We start from the raw sequence: 15,560 nt of genomic DNA, 5'->3' as shown, positions 1-15,560 counted from the left end.
TTTTGGGGGGCTATCATAGAATAAGTACTGTCATGTTAAAATGCATTTTAGTGATTTCTTGTTAACGCAGAAACTATCTTACAATGTGGCAAAAGCTTAAAAGTACTCTTTTTCAACTATTCCTAAACATGACAGATCCTATCTCAAAGACATAGGATACTCTGATTGTTAAATTACATAATTTTTAAAACAGTACATTTTAGTAACTATCCCTAAGTTTGTAGATTTAGATGTTTGGGAGGAAAGAGACCAATTTTCTACTTAAAATTATATAAACAGCTCTGGTAACGAGGTGAGCGACATAAAACGTATTCTTTTTTTAAAGATTTTTCCTACAAATTGAACTCAAAAGTGTAAATAAACATAAATATTTTCATTTTTTAAAGAAAACCCTCAATGCTGTCAATTGATATTTTGTTAAGTCCTCTTCCCTAATTCTTCATAACATACCTTGTATTTTCTTTTGTTCACATGAGAAATAAATTTCAAAAAATATATATTTATTTTGATGAACCCAATAGCAAAATGTTGAGTTGAGGGCAGTTTCTTTTTGTCAGTCTGTTATCTTTGGATGTTAATGGCAGAGAATGGTTTATAGCAAATCAAGAGTGAATCACTGATCTGAGGACCAAAAAAAAAAAAAAGAGCTCTGAGCAGCTTCAGAAACCAGAAAATCTGTCAAACTAACCATGGGTGACTGAGGCAGGGAAGGGCACAGACATGTTCACATAGAAAATGCTGAGATAAAATGAAGTTATTTTCATATACTTACATTTAATCATTCTGAAGAAACAAATTAGGAGGTGTTAAAACCTATCTTAAAATAATTCTGAAATGTCATCAGATTCTTTATTTTACAAACCACAATTTATTTTTATGTGGCCACGAATTTGGATACTTTTTTCCCCTATCTTTCCTCCTCCAGTTAAGGTAGAAATGCACCTCAGGAATATCTTCACTGGAGAGGGAGGAGACATGTGTCTTCCCAAACAGACGAGACACAAGTCAGCATGTATAGATTAAACAGATATGCAAGATGCTACAAAGAAATGTTTACAATAAAAATAATCGTGATACAAATTAACTCCCACCCAAATTCAGGAGATCACAATACCTTTAAATTCAATGGCGAAACCCGACAAGCCCACAGAGGCATCACTCCGAAAAGCCAGAAAGAGACTGTTTCCACTGCTCTCTATTCGTTCTGGGGCTTGAGAGCCCTGGTAACTCCCAATGAGGGGGCTGTTGGAATCTTCCCCTTCATAGATGTGGAGGAAGTCATAGCTGGGCTCCATGTTGAAACTGAAAAAAACAACAGTCATTATGTCTCACGGCTAATCTGGATTTACCTTATCTCCCAGAGTGGTAAGCTTTGAGTGCACAAAGTCATTTTATTTGCTTTTATATGATTTTTCAATTAGGGCGATCAAAAGCTAAATGTAATAAGAATCAAAATGTTATTAATAAAATAGCAATAAATATAAAATATATCAATTGTGGTAAACAGCATTTTGCCTAATTACTATCATATTCAAGACAATATTATTTTGACCAGAGCCAGAAGTAAGTTAAAATAGCGAAGATATGCTATCCTTTCCCTGTACCCATTAATTTGCAAGCGAGAGACACATTTCCACTGACCTTTTATCTTTATCTGAATATTTTTAGTTTTGAAAATATGTACCCTTGTAATTCATGACTATTCTTAATTTTTTTTTTTTAACTGTATGTTATTTTTACTTAAAAAATGCAGTTGTCCCAGCCTGGCAACATAATGAGATCCTATCTGTACAAAAATACAAAAATTAGTAGAGTGTGGAGGTGCATACTTTTAGTCCTAGCTACTCAGGAAGCTGAGGCTAGATCACTTGAGATCAGGAGTTTGAAGCTGCAGTGAGCTGTGACCACACCACTGTACCCATGCACTCCAGCCTGAGTGACAGAATGAATGAGACTCTGTCTAAAAAAAATAAAATAAAAGAAAGAAAATAAAAATGCCTCCACTTGCTTGGATAAATCAGCCAATATTAATGGTCCCTACAATGCACAGAGTGTAATCTTTCTTACATAATGTTTCACCATCACTGAATATGCCAGTTTTTTTCACTCTCTCCCTCCCTTTCTTTCTCTTTCTCTCACTTTCACAATTTTTCTCTGTTTCTCTCCCTTCTAATATTAACATATAGTCAGTCCTCAAAGAGTGTAGTAAGTTAAACCCAAAACTCTCAAGGGCTGGGCTGTATTTGCCATTAGTAATGTGTAGGCTGATAGAGTCTGTGAGCTTTAAAAGTATACATACTCTAAGGGAAAGGCTGAACTTGGTTAAGATATCTAGGATCTTGATGTGACCAGAATAAATTAATAAGGTAGGAGAATTAAAACCACCCATTGCAGCTGCTCCTTCCCTCTTCCTCTCTCCTCTATAGCAAGTTTTTGTGTGTGTCTTTAACAAGCACTTAATTCATGAAACTCCCACTCCTTTTCCTTTCCATCTGCAGAAATGTGGGGCAACTGACACAGAGAAGGTCACCGTTTCTTTGTCTGTTTTTGTAATGACTAAAATGTTCTAAGTGGCTCCTCTCGATCTAGAGATTCAGATGATTATACAGGAACAGAAGGTCCCTCCTGGAGAGGTCCACTGCACTATAAGGGGACCTCAGGACGTGCGACCACCATCATCAATGCCACACCCAGCCTGCATCACATCATCCTGTTTCGGGTCAAGGATACCTCACTTCTCATCCTGAACATACTTATTAAAGGAAGTTTAGGACGGTTTCTTAGTCTGTTTATCTGACAAGGTTGTTGACATCAGGAATAAAGAAGGAATAAAAAGGTGGAGTTACTAGGCATAGGGACTAGCAGGAATGGTGAGGGCTAAGTAGAATTTTACTGGAATACTATTGTATTTAGACTGTTTGCAAGTATGTTCTTAAAATCTGGTCATTCTATATCCCCAATATTTGGCTTAGTTAATTATGATTATTGGTAATTTATTGAACACTGCAAATACTATCAGACACAGGGAAAAAAACAACACTATACGTCTTATCTGTTTTCACTTTTTGCCTGTACCAAATTCATGTATAGAAGTCTGGAGTGAAATTTACAATTAATTATGGTTTCTTTTGTGAACTCCTGTCTTTTTCTTTTGTGAGCTCCTATGCCAGCTGCACCTATCTCTAAGCTCTAATAGTGTGCCAAAACCTGAATCAATTTTTGAACCAAATTTGAGCCCCAGTGTGTAAGCTCCACGGTCCACAGGGACTTGTGATGAAACATCTCTCCCTAAAGACCCATGGCCCTGAATGAGCCAGGGAGCATATATGTACTTAAGGTCCTATAATTCTTTGCCTTTATCACTAGTAATGCTAGACTCCCACCCTCCCACAAGAAGCACACTTGAATTTGCCATCGTCTTTACACTGTATCTTGGCCAGCCCTCATCAGCGCCAGCCTCCTGTTTGGGAAGCTGGACATCCTCATCCCCAAACAGGATTCTGGCCTCTCCCTCCTCACCATTTCCCAGGAAAATGTCCACTTGAGCACATGCAAACTTCAGATCACAGAAGAAGTCATTGGTTTTCACTGATTTCTGAAGTTTCTGAGACACTGGGTGGACTAAAGAGTCATACAATCTATAGGTTGGGAGAGGCTTAGAGATTATCTGTTTCAAACTTTCAGAGGGGTGTATAAAATGCAGTGAAAAAAAAATCCTCACACAAAACTGCCTTGAATATGCATATCATCAAATGAGTTGCACTTTATGGGAGGGAGGAAAGTCCTACTAACAAGGTTCTGTGTTCACTTCCAATCATTTTTCTTTTTTTTTTTTTTTTGGACAGGGTTTTGCTCTGTTGTCCAGGCTTGACACTATCATAAGTCATTGCAGCTTCCATCTCCTGGGCTCCAGCAGTCCTCCTGCCTCAGCCTCTCCAGTAGCTAGAACAATGGGAATACAAGCACACCTGGCCAATTTTTAAAAAAATTTCTGTAGTGATAGAGTCTTGCTATGTTGCCCAGGCTGGTCTCAAACTTCTGAGCTCAAGTGCTCCCCATCTTGGTCTCCCAAAGTGCTGAAATTACAGGCATGGGCCCCACACCCAGCCCCAATTATTAATCCACTTATAATATCTTGAAGCCAGAGGTGCCTCCTAATTTTAAGGAAGGCACTACTAAAATTTAACGTTAACAAAACCTGCAAAGATATCGAAGAAGAATGGCCAGTGAGTGTTCACTGGTTTTCTGTAATAGCTGAGTAATATTTGGTAAATTTATGGCAGTTTAGTAAATTCAAAAAAAGATGACTATCAACCTACTAAGATTAAGAATCATAGATAACGTAAAATTCTAGTGACTCAGATCTCATCAGGAGGAGCAAGTGAGGGAATGTGATCACATTCAGGCCTTGAATATTGACATAAAGATCTCTAGAAAAGAATACTAGTTCCACTGACAGATTAAAAGGTATAATCCCACACACTTGCCCTGGATAGCTAAAAGATCAATAGGAGTGTCTACAGAATGACTCATCTTCAAAAACTTCACATTCCTTTAGTTGAAAAATCAAAGTCTAAAGTTGGAAAAGATCTTTGGATTCAATAAAATGTAATTATCAAATACCATATACTAATAATATAATTATTTAAAGAGTTTATTTTCAGAAAATGACCATAGTATTTGAACTTCCATCATCTAGTCTAGCAAGAACAAATTAGCATATTTCTAGGACTGATTAATAACTCAGACTTTACAGCAGCCACATTTGGGGAAACTTTCATTTTCAAGGCTCTGTTAAGTCTTAATTATTGTAACGATATTAGCAGTGCTATCCTTGGGAACATCAGGATGTGCTGTGGAAACGAATTTGCTCTCATGCATTTAAAGCGATAGGAGATGTTGATGACAAGTTACAGCAAGTGTCTCCATACCATATTTTTATTACTTTTACTGAACATTCTGTAAGTTAAGCCTTTTCATATGGAACATACTGTGTACAAGATAAACAGTATTTAAAAATAATTCATGTGCATCTTAATGTAAGCAGAATGCTCCAAAGCAAAATCATGTATTTCCATTCATGTCATTTCACAGCCTGGTGTAGTGTCCCTCTAGGTAATCTAGCGCTTACCTAGATATAACACTGGAGACTCTATGAAGTCAAAAAAGAAGTAATTTTAGGTATGTCACTACAAATGCTACTAAAAAGAGGAGTTCTGCAAGAGACGGTACCTTTTGAATATCAAGGCAATGACAAAGTCGGGGTTCACTTTTACTCTCCAGTCACACTCTTTTCCAGGAGGGTACGGCTGTGGGTAGTTGGGTGATAAGATAACACCTGCTGGGCCAGTCAGATTCCCTCCACAAGCAGCTGTCACAGAACAAAAGTCATAGAGAAAAAGTTAGGAGAGAGAATAATGCCTGGCACTCAGTGTGGAATGAGACACCACAGAATTCTCTAAGAAAAAGAGCTCATTCATATGTACTTTTCCCCATCAAAGAGACTGTGTGTTGGCTATCAATTATCCATATAAAATTGTAAGACCCAGTAAATCTGTACATTTTTCATGTAATTGTTAAGGAATTTTACATAAGATTCCACACCATTTTCAAAAAGAATTTTCAGACTTCTGGCAAATAAAATTTCTACCTGTAATTAAAAATGTTCCCAATTAAATGAAAGATGACTTAATCCCCCACCACCTGCCAACATATGCACAAATAGAATAACACTTGAATAAAAAAATATCCTATGAACATCATTTTACAGCCATGTTAAATTTTTTTGCTATTTCTCATAGTTTATAAAATCCTTCATATTTCTTCGTGAGTACTTGCTTCATGTGGAACAGTGATCATCTAGCTTCTGTTCACTGTTTCATCCCTAATGTTTAGATGCCTTCTGGATCAGAATAAGTTTTCAGGAAATAGTTAACAGATAAATGAATACATGGCATTTCACATTCTCCCAGTCCTCTGGTGTGTGGAAGGATTGAATTAATTTTCCCACATTTTAAAGTGGCAAAACAAACCCCAAAATTTTAAGTGACAACTAAGGATATCAGTGAGGAGCTGAGTTGGAACATTACTGTCTGAAAATATTATTTGAACACAATGCTTGGTATATTACTAGAAAGAGCCACTTTATATGATAATAAATTTAGTTTGTGTTTGCAGTCATCAATTTTGAATTAAATGTGTTTACATTTATAATAGCAAGGCAGTAATTATGTAGCTCAATGTGGTTAATAGGCAAGCCAATTTTTGCTCTTAAATCAGAAAGTGTTTAGGATTGTTTTATTTGTGAGGTAAGGTTTCTCCTAAATCTCTCATCCCAGGGAAGGTGTGAAAACACCGCAGAACTTACAAGTATACACATTTTAGATACATACAAGAGTATGCTGGGTTTAAAAGTTGTTTATATAAATTCTGTGGTTTGTCACCAAGTTGTTTTAAAGCATGACTACAATGAAATCATAGTATTCCTACTAAGTTATATGTCTTATTTTATTCCCATTATTGGTCATATATGCATTAAAAAATAAGTAGAAAAAAGTCTTAATTGGTGATTTTTCCCCCTACACAAAAAGAGACTTCATTTTGTAAATAAGATGAAGGCGCATGCTTCACAATTTCCAATAATGAGTATGTCTTTAACATTTCTAAAAACTTAACTTTTTATAAGAAATACAACTAACTCCAGTTGTTTTTCTTATAATCTCACAGTGTAACTGAATGCAAACTCTGAATACTATTACAGAAAATATTTATAATAAATTCTACAGATATAGGCTCAAGACTAATATAATTTTTACACAAATAGATTAAAACTTGATTTTCCCCAGTATGCCTTTTTTTTTTTTTTAAATGAACTGTACAGAAGCAATTGTCTCATCAGCTCTCACAAGGCAGTGTCCCCTCAGGATCACACCGTGGTTGCTGACAGCATCAAGCAGTGCAGGTGTGGACCCATTAGGGAGTGGGAGCTGATGCAGAGAAAGATGGTACCTGAAGGTCTAGAAGATTCTACTCCACACAGGTTTTGACAGATGAAAAATGACAGATTCAGGGCACTGGCTAAAGGGTGCTACCAGCAGGAACAGTTCAGTTTCAAAAGAGGTGATTTAAAAGCTGAAAGTGGAATTAAGGAGTGTTGTCTGGCCTTGTATGTTCTCTCTTTTGGCCTGGTATTCTTCATTTTGGTTTGCTTAGGTTTTAATTTGCTTGCAAAATACTTTGGAAAGGAATGGAATAGTAGAAAATGCAACTCAGAGATGCTAGGAAATTCTCCAGAAGGAAGAGATACAGAGATAAAGTCCACCTATTCTTTTCAACCCACCAACCCCTTATTAAAAACCTTTAGCCACCATGCTAAATAGCATACATACATACGTACATACATACATACACACAGCAGCTCCTTCACCATCAGGGTTTGAAGCTGCAATCCTTAATGAAACCCATCTACATTTCTGCATTAAAACCTTTGAACGTTCACACCGTTGGGTGAGATAAATATTTTCTAATTAGGCACCTGTATGTCAGGACAGGCTGTTGTTCCTAAATGAATTTCTGCAAACCTAGGATATATTTTGGCTTTTCAGAGTGTTTTGCCATTTGGACTCAGGGAAAAGCAATTGCAGGCTATATAAGAAAATGGAGACTTTTCAGGACACTTTAGTGGGAATAAGAAAGTTTAGGCCAGACGTGGTAGCTCAACCTTGTAATCCCAGCATTTTGAGAGGCCCAGGTGGGTGGATTAGCTCAGGGCAGGATTTCAAGACCAGCCTGACTAACATGGCAAAATCCGGTCTCTACTAAAAATACAAAAAATAGCCAGGTGTGGTGGTGCCTGCCTATAATCCCAGCTACTCAGGAGGCTGAGGCAGGAGAATCATTTGAACCCAGGAGGTGGAGGTTGCAGTTAGTTGAGATCCTGCTACTGCACTCCAGCGACTCCGTCTCAAAAAACAAAAACAAAGATGTTTTAAAAGTCCTAGGAATAGGTAAGTTTGTAGAAATATGTCATTTGTCAATAATTGTGATGTATTTTGCAACATGGGTGCTCATTGCAGCTATCTTCAGAACAGGGAAAATGTTAAAACAACTTAATTATACAACAATAAGGGTCTAGAGAAATCAGTATTGGTAGATTCAAACAAATAGATACTAGAGAGTGGCACTGGTGGTGTAGTTGTGAGCAAAGCCACTTTCTAAATAGATACAATTTAGTCATTAAAAACCAGTAGAAAATACACAGTAGCACAAAAGATACACACTATGTACTGGTAAGTAAACAGCTCAATTTACAAAATAGTCTTGCAGGATGTTGTCATTTTAAAACTTTTTTTTGTTTTTTGAGACAGAGTCTCACTCTGTCACCCAGGCTGCAGTACAACAGTGCGTTCTCGGCTCATAGCAATTTCTGCCTCCCGGGTTCAAGCGATTCTCGTGCCTCAGCCTCCTGAGTAGCTGGGATTACAGGCGAATGCCACCATGCCCACCTAATTGTTATATTTTTAGTAGAGATGAGGTTTCACCAGACTGGTCTTGAACTTCTGACCTCAAGTGATCTACCCGCCTTGGCCTCCTAAAGTGTTGGGATTACAGGTGTGAGCTACCACATTCAGCCTAAAACATTTTAAAATAGATTCTATATACATAATTATGAAATTATTTATAAATATTTATATTAATTCCAATTGTCGGCAGGTAAAAAGATGAACACTTTTTTCTCCTCTTTTTGATTTAATATAGATTATAAAATGTCTTCAATAAAATATGAAAAAGGTAATATGAAAAAAGGTAAAAAAAATTAAGAAGTGTTTTGAATCTTTGAAACAGAATTTACATGAGTGCTAATTAGGATTAAATGATGCCCTAATGGGCAGGCTTCTTACAGAGGACAAAAACCTCATTCCTGGAAAACAGAAAATTATAATATAATAAAAATATAATGTTATTTCCAATTATACATTTTTCATTTTTCTGTTACATAATACTTAGGCATGTAGGCAGGTCTCCTTGTCAAAATAATTGATTATTCAATTGCCTACAAGTGATTTTAGCTTGTCCTTGAAGCTGACATTCAAGGCAGAGACAGTGTTATTTATTTATCTTTTGCAGAGTACTAGATTACCTATTTGCTGGTCAAAATAAAAGACCTAAGAGATGATCTAACAAAAGACCGATTTGTTTATAGAATAATTAGGAGATGGCCAAATTGTATAATTACATGTTCAGATCAATATAAAGTAATAAATTACTTTTAAGAGATTAACTCTTTTTTTAACGTATTCCTCCACGAGCCTAAAAATATGCAAAATGGAAGAAAAAAAATCCCTTTCTCAATGTAAAAATAGGCCATTGGTTTAAAATGATTGCCACATTTACAGGCAATCACCCTACTTTAAAAAAGAAACATGCCGAAATCTTGCAAGTCTCCTGATGACTCAGCTTGAATAAAATGCGTGACTATGCTCGCAGACATTATGAAAAGTAAATGCAGCATAAAACATTAAACAAACATGGCTCACTTCCTGACAAGGCTGAGAATGCTAACAAGCACAGCCATCAAACCTCGTCTATCTCCAGAAAACTGTGATAAGTAGTTTGTCATAAGTAAGAGCTCTGTAGCATAGCTCCCCAAGACCACTGAGAATTTTATCACCGCTGTGTACACGACAATAAAAATCATTTAAAACCCAAAATCCCCCCATGGTCATCCTATAGCAAAATGGCCTATCCATTTCATGATCACTTGCTCTCTTCACGCATTAATTAAATTTTACATTTTTCAGACAGATTATAAAGAAGTACTAATTAAATGGTGATCGTTCCTTAAAATAATAAAGTTCAGTAGAGTTTCCTTTTAAAAATAAGATGATATACTCTAAGTAGGAATTTTATGGTAAAATATTTTATTGAATAAAGAGATAATCTACCTGTAATTACTATTTTACATAAAATGTATATTAGCATAAAACCATATTTGTAATAAATTGTCTCAGATGGCTATTCAAGCCAAAGTCTGCAAAATCATTTGTTATCCCTTTAATAAGGTCAAACTATAAAATGTTAATAAATTGTAGAAACAAACCTTTCATCTTCATTTTAATACAAGCAGTATAATTTCTAGTTTTGAGAGTTCTATTATAAAGGTACTAATATTATAAGGGGAAAAACATCTAAAAAGAGAAAGTATTTTTTGTGACTAGGTTTTGCTAAAGGGCGTGTTTCTATATTAAAAATCAGAATAGCAATGGTAGGGTTATAAATTTTGAGCCACCTAGAATTTTAAATTGCAGTAATTTGATTGATCCATGTTTACATAACATTTGCTAAGGCTAAGAAATGTATGGTAAATATCAATTACTGTACATTAAGGGGATGACTTCCTATATTCCACCTAATAAAATAAAATTTAAAGGTTTACAATAAAATTTCAGCAGTGTCAGAGAGCCAGAGAACATGAAATAAACTCTTGAGAAATATTTCTGGAGAAATAATGCATTTATGGAGCAATTTTAATGACAACATGCACTCATCTCTGAACATAAAATTTCTAAGTTCTGTTGCCTGATACCTATGCAAGTAGGAGGATCTGGTTGCCAAAAGAACCGGTTGTTCAGCTGCACACAGGTGATTTTGGCTTGTCCTTGGAGCTGATATCCAGGGTCACACTGGAATGTGACAGTGTCTCCTGCCTCCCTGCTGTCTCCATAGCGGGTGCCATTCTGAGGCATACCTGGATCATTGCACGTGGCTGCAATTGATGCTGCAAACAAAAGAGAAGGCCAGGTCACAGGACGGAAAACATGGTTTCCACACTCCTGTAGCTGTCATTGTTCTTGTGGGTTGAAGCACTCCTCCTTGGCATAAGAAGTCATTTTTCTATCCATGAACATATGGAAACAGTTTCTTTTCCCAGGGATACACTTAATAACATACATCTTCACTGTGCTTATGTTGAGTAAATTCTAGAAACCAATGATGAAACGTATCAAGGGTTTTTAAAAAATTCCATTATCCTTAGAATAAATACATACATACAGACTGATTTTCTCTTTAACAATATTTTAATGAAACCCCATACTGCAAGTTACATAAAGTACACCAGTCTCAAGGAAAACAAAACAGGAAGAATTCCTTTAAGGTCTGTGCCTTCAAAGGTGATCCGCTAACCTTCGTTGAGATGCCAAGTGTAGAAGGCCAGAGGAGATGACCAGTGAGTCTTACCCAGGATCCCACAGGTCCCATCGGTGCCATTGCCTCGGCAAAATTATTAAGAATCTCCATTCACTCACCCAAAGAATTCCAAGTTGAACAATTATTATATGGCCACCCTAATATTACCCAAAGGTCTGAAAATAATATCCTGCCTTTTTGTGTATATATAAAGAATCTCAAATCTGTTGAGTAGAGGCCAGAATCTTCAAAGCAGGCTGGTGAGTGTGCTTTCAGGGGACAATGGAGCTTTGTCATGTCAGTCTCTGGCAATCTGTGTAAAGTGCATTGCAAACGATGAGCCTAAAATCACATCCCATAGGCAGCCATCAACTCTGCCTGCAGCCAATCACTGAAGGCTCCCTTGAGCCCAGAGCTTTCACCAGAGTTCCCACCATCACACTGAAATACAGCAGCCTCAAGAAATAGGTGTATTATTCAGTGTCTATAATTGTTGTGTACTATGAGTTGTACTGAAAAGTAGAAAGATACTCCTGAAAAATCCAAAGCTTAATTTTTTTTCATTTTTACTTTCAATTAGAATAATGAGTTCTCTTTTCCACTCCACTGCATAAGAGATGATGATTAAAAGCTGACTTTTTCCCTGCAAAGTCAGTGTTTTCAACACCATGTTTCATGAAAGACCAAAAAAAGAGATTAGTGTATTATTCTACATACACATCATCACATTGTCCATTTTAATATTTGAAGACTTAAAGTAATGACCAGGCTTTGCTTTTCGTTTTATAAATTCTGAAGCACAATTGTATGTGTGTGTGTGTGTGCATATACATATGTCTATAGATAAATGAAATAAAATCCATTTAAATAAAAAGTTAGAAGAAATAAAAATGGATAAGACCTGCTCTGTGCTATTCAGGCAATTTTAACCTAATAGGAAAGGCAATGAACAAATAATTCAAGACAAGAGAAACTGTTAAACTGCACTGATTAAAAGACCAAAGCTTGACCCAACAGTGTCATATGATATAGACACCAGGGATCCCATGGTTGGTCAGACATAATTCAAATCCCATCAGGACTTACTTAGCACCTAATTAGTACTTAATGATCACTTAAACACAGTTATCTAAAGTTAACAAATCAGTAAAAATTAGACTAGTATCTAAGTTATTAAGTCTGCTGTGAAGATGAAGTGCGAAAAACTTGCTAACTTGTCTTTCTCCTTACTATTCTCTAAGCTAACTGAGCCCAGAAGCAGTCTTCACCATTCACTATTTCTCTCAAATTGATTTGTCTTGCATTGAAATATATACAAGTGAGTATCTATAACACAATGAGAACAATACCAACTCTAAGAAATAGAATATTTACCAATGCATCAATATTATCAATACATAGAAATATATACCCTTCCACACATCACATTCTTCCTCCACTTCAGGGGAAATAACTTTCTGAATTTTAAATTTATCATTCTCTTGGTTTTCTTGATAATTACCATAAATGTACACATTCCAGTTTTAGCCACATATATCGGTTTCCTGAGATTGAATGCTTAACCGGAATTATATATTGCAAGTTCTGTGACTCTCTCTCTCTCTTCTTTTTTTGCTTGTATTATGTTTTTGGGAGTCCTCTATGTTTAGGCATGATGCTCTAGTCTACTCATTTTCATTGCCATATAGTTTTCCATTGCATGAATGTACCATGATTTTTCCATTCTCCTCTTGATGGGTCTTTGGGTCATTTTTCTTTTTGCCCTTATATAAAATGCTGCAATGAAAATTCTTGTACATGCTGCTGGTACACATTTTCTCTTTCAAATGATTTGGGCTCCTGTGCTTTAGATTTTCACTTCCAAACAGCATGCACTTAGATTGTTCTTTAAATGCAATCTCTGAATTTGTCTTTTAATTGGATAGTTTAGTCTCCTTATATCCCCTGAAGTTTCCGCTCTCTTTGGAGTTCTCTGGAGCATCTTAGCTTGTGCTTTCTATGCGTATGTGCATTTTCCCTACCTTTTTGCTTGCTTTCATCCTACTCAGTTTTTATTTTCTCCTACTTTCATTTTAGTAGATTTTCTAGAGATTTTAGTATGTACTTAGTTGTAATAGTCATATCTTCTTCTTTAATATTTATTATTCTCTCCTGAATTACATGCATTACTGTTCAGTATTTTATTTATTTTTAAAAAACCTTAAGTTAGGCATTGTAATTATTCATTTGATTTTATAAATCTTATAAATAGTATTATTGTTTTACATAGATGATAGATGATTATTTAAGTCTTCAAACATATTTACCAGTTTGTTTGCTTATTATTTTTTCTTTTCATATTTTTCAATGGAGAGCTTTCATTTTGGTCTTATTTTTCTACTTCATAAATACTATGGTTTGACTATTTGTCAAAAACTTATGTTGAAATGTAATCACCAATATGGTCATATTGAGAGGTGAGGACTTTAAGAGGCAATTGTATTAATCATTGTACATTAATGGATTAATGGGCTATCACAGGAGGGAAACTGGTGGCATTACAATAAGAAGGGTGACCTGAGCTGGGATGCTCAGCCCCTCACCAGGCGATGCCTGCACACCTTGGACTCCAGAATCCCCACCAGCAAGAGGGCCCTCGCCAGACATGGTCCCTCGGCCTTGGACTTCTCAGCCTGTGTATTTGTGAGAAGTATATTTATTTTCTTTATAAACTACCCAATTGCAGACATTCTGTTATAAGCAGCAGAAAAGAGACTAATGCACTAAAGTGGGATTTTTGTTTTGTTTTGTTTGTGTTTTGCAAATGATAATTAGTAAGGACAGATGATGGCTTGGATTATTTTCACATTTCCTTGGCCGTTCACATAGTATTTGGTTTCCTATTCATAATTTTACGGTTTTTTTTTTTTTTAACATTCTTACAGTCTGAATTTGATAAGAATTCCAATTTCTCATGTAAACTAAGTTGTTGGCAAGTTTTCACATCTGCACTTCCTTTCTGGAAACTTTACCTATGGTAATTCTGTGCATTCTGCTTTGAAGGTACACCCATTCAGAGGAAATTAACCATTACATTACATGATGTGCCTGGAACAGAAAACATTCTCTTTTCAAAAACAAATGATCACCTTGAGGCATTTTGGACCTCAGAGATGGTAGAAATTCACCTGCAGACTAGTGTGAAACCCACTGACAGTGATGTCAACATTGATGTCTATCTATTCTCCTAGTACTGCAAGCAGAACACCCTTTGGTGTTCTGGCTATACATGAGGGTCTCCTATTATATTTTCAACATCAGAAACACCTTAAATTTGCTTTCTATTCCCTGAGCCAAGAGACTCTCAGAGTGGAAGCTACACATCACAGGGATCAGCACAGATGATCAGGGCAGGGCTAGCTTCCAAGCTTCGCAATCTCTCTGCATTTCTGCATTTCACGTCATCTGGGGGACTCTGATAATTCCTTATTTTCTTGCAAGTTCAATAACACAATTTGAAAATCCAAAACCAACTTTATCCAGTACTTTTACCAGATTTCCAACATATAAATTTTCAGAGTCCTTGCTGTAATACTGCAAACTGAAGCCCCTCAACCCAGTTATTTCTTAAACACTGACCATGATTTCTGGCACATCATTCTTCTCATCATTATCACTATTATGATCATTATTCATGTTTTGAGCTCGGGAATCTCACTTGAAAATGGGATTCTCAGTGGAGATGAAGAAGAGAGTATCTGGTTTCAGAGTAGGATTTTCAATGGAAAGAGAGCAGGGCATACCAATCAGAGTAACCTGAAGGACATTGCTGTACTCTCCCACTCTCCTCCCATCAGCTGCAACGACTGAAAGACAGTGAAATCCAAGCATGTTACTCCAAGAGAAGCCTGGGAGAGCAGAGGGAGACAGTATAGACTCGAAGAGGCAACACTTACAATTAGAAAGTCATGAAGGTCTACAGCACTGATCATAATAGCAAAGACTTGGAAGAACCCAAAGGCCCATCAGTGATAGACTGGATAAAGACAATGTGGCACATATACATCACGGAATACTATGCAGCCATAACAAAGGATAAATTCATGTCCTTTGCAGGGACATCGATGAGGCTGGAAAGTATCATTCTCAGCAAACTAACACAGGAAGAGAAAAACCAAACACCACATGCTCTCACTAACAAGTGGAAGTTGAACAATGAGAACACATGGACACAGGGAGGGAAACATCACACACTGAGGCCTGTCAAGGGGTGGAGGGGGTTAAGAGGAGGGGCAGCATTAGCATTAGGAGAAATACCTAATGTAGAGGATGGGTTGATGGGTGCAGCCAACCACCATGGCACATGTATACCTATGCAATAAACCTGCACATTC

At 36.4% G+C, this 15,560-nt stretch overlaps 1 protein-coding gene across 1 annotated transcript in view; it reads right to left on the bottom strand.

The window, feature by feature from the left end:
- CSMD1 (CUB and Sushi multiple domains 1) overlaps nucleotides 1–15,560 on the bottom strand; it is a 2,129,340-nt gene that overhangs the window by 341,528 nt on the left and 1,772,252 nt on the right. The window contains exons 27-29 of the mRNA XM_064369795.1: nucleotides 10,586–10,777; nucleotides 5,233–5,371; nucleotides 1,115–1,302 (exon numbers count right to left, since the gene is read on the bottom strand). Of these exons, the coding sequence (XP_064225865.1) occupies nucleotides 1,115–1,302; nucleotides 5,233–5,371; nucleotides 10,586–10,777 (519 nt within the window). The remainder of the gene's footprint in view (nucleotides 1–1,114; nucleotides 1,303–5,232; nucleotides 5,372–10,585; nucleotides 10,778–15,560) is intronic.

This window comes from Aotus nancymaae, unplaced genomic scaffold (assembly GCF_030222135.1).
Source record: "Aotus nancymaae isolate 86718 unplaced genomic scaffold, 86718_ANA_hifiasm-v0.15.2.pri h1tg000090l, whole genome shotgun sequence".
Lineage (NCBI taxonomy): Eukaryota > Metazoa > Chordata > Mammalia > Primates > Aotidae > Aotus > Aotus nancymaae.
Note: the sequence above shows the minus strand (reverse complement) of the source record. Positions and strands in the feature narration are given on the sequence as shown.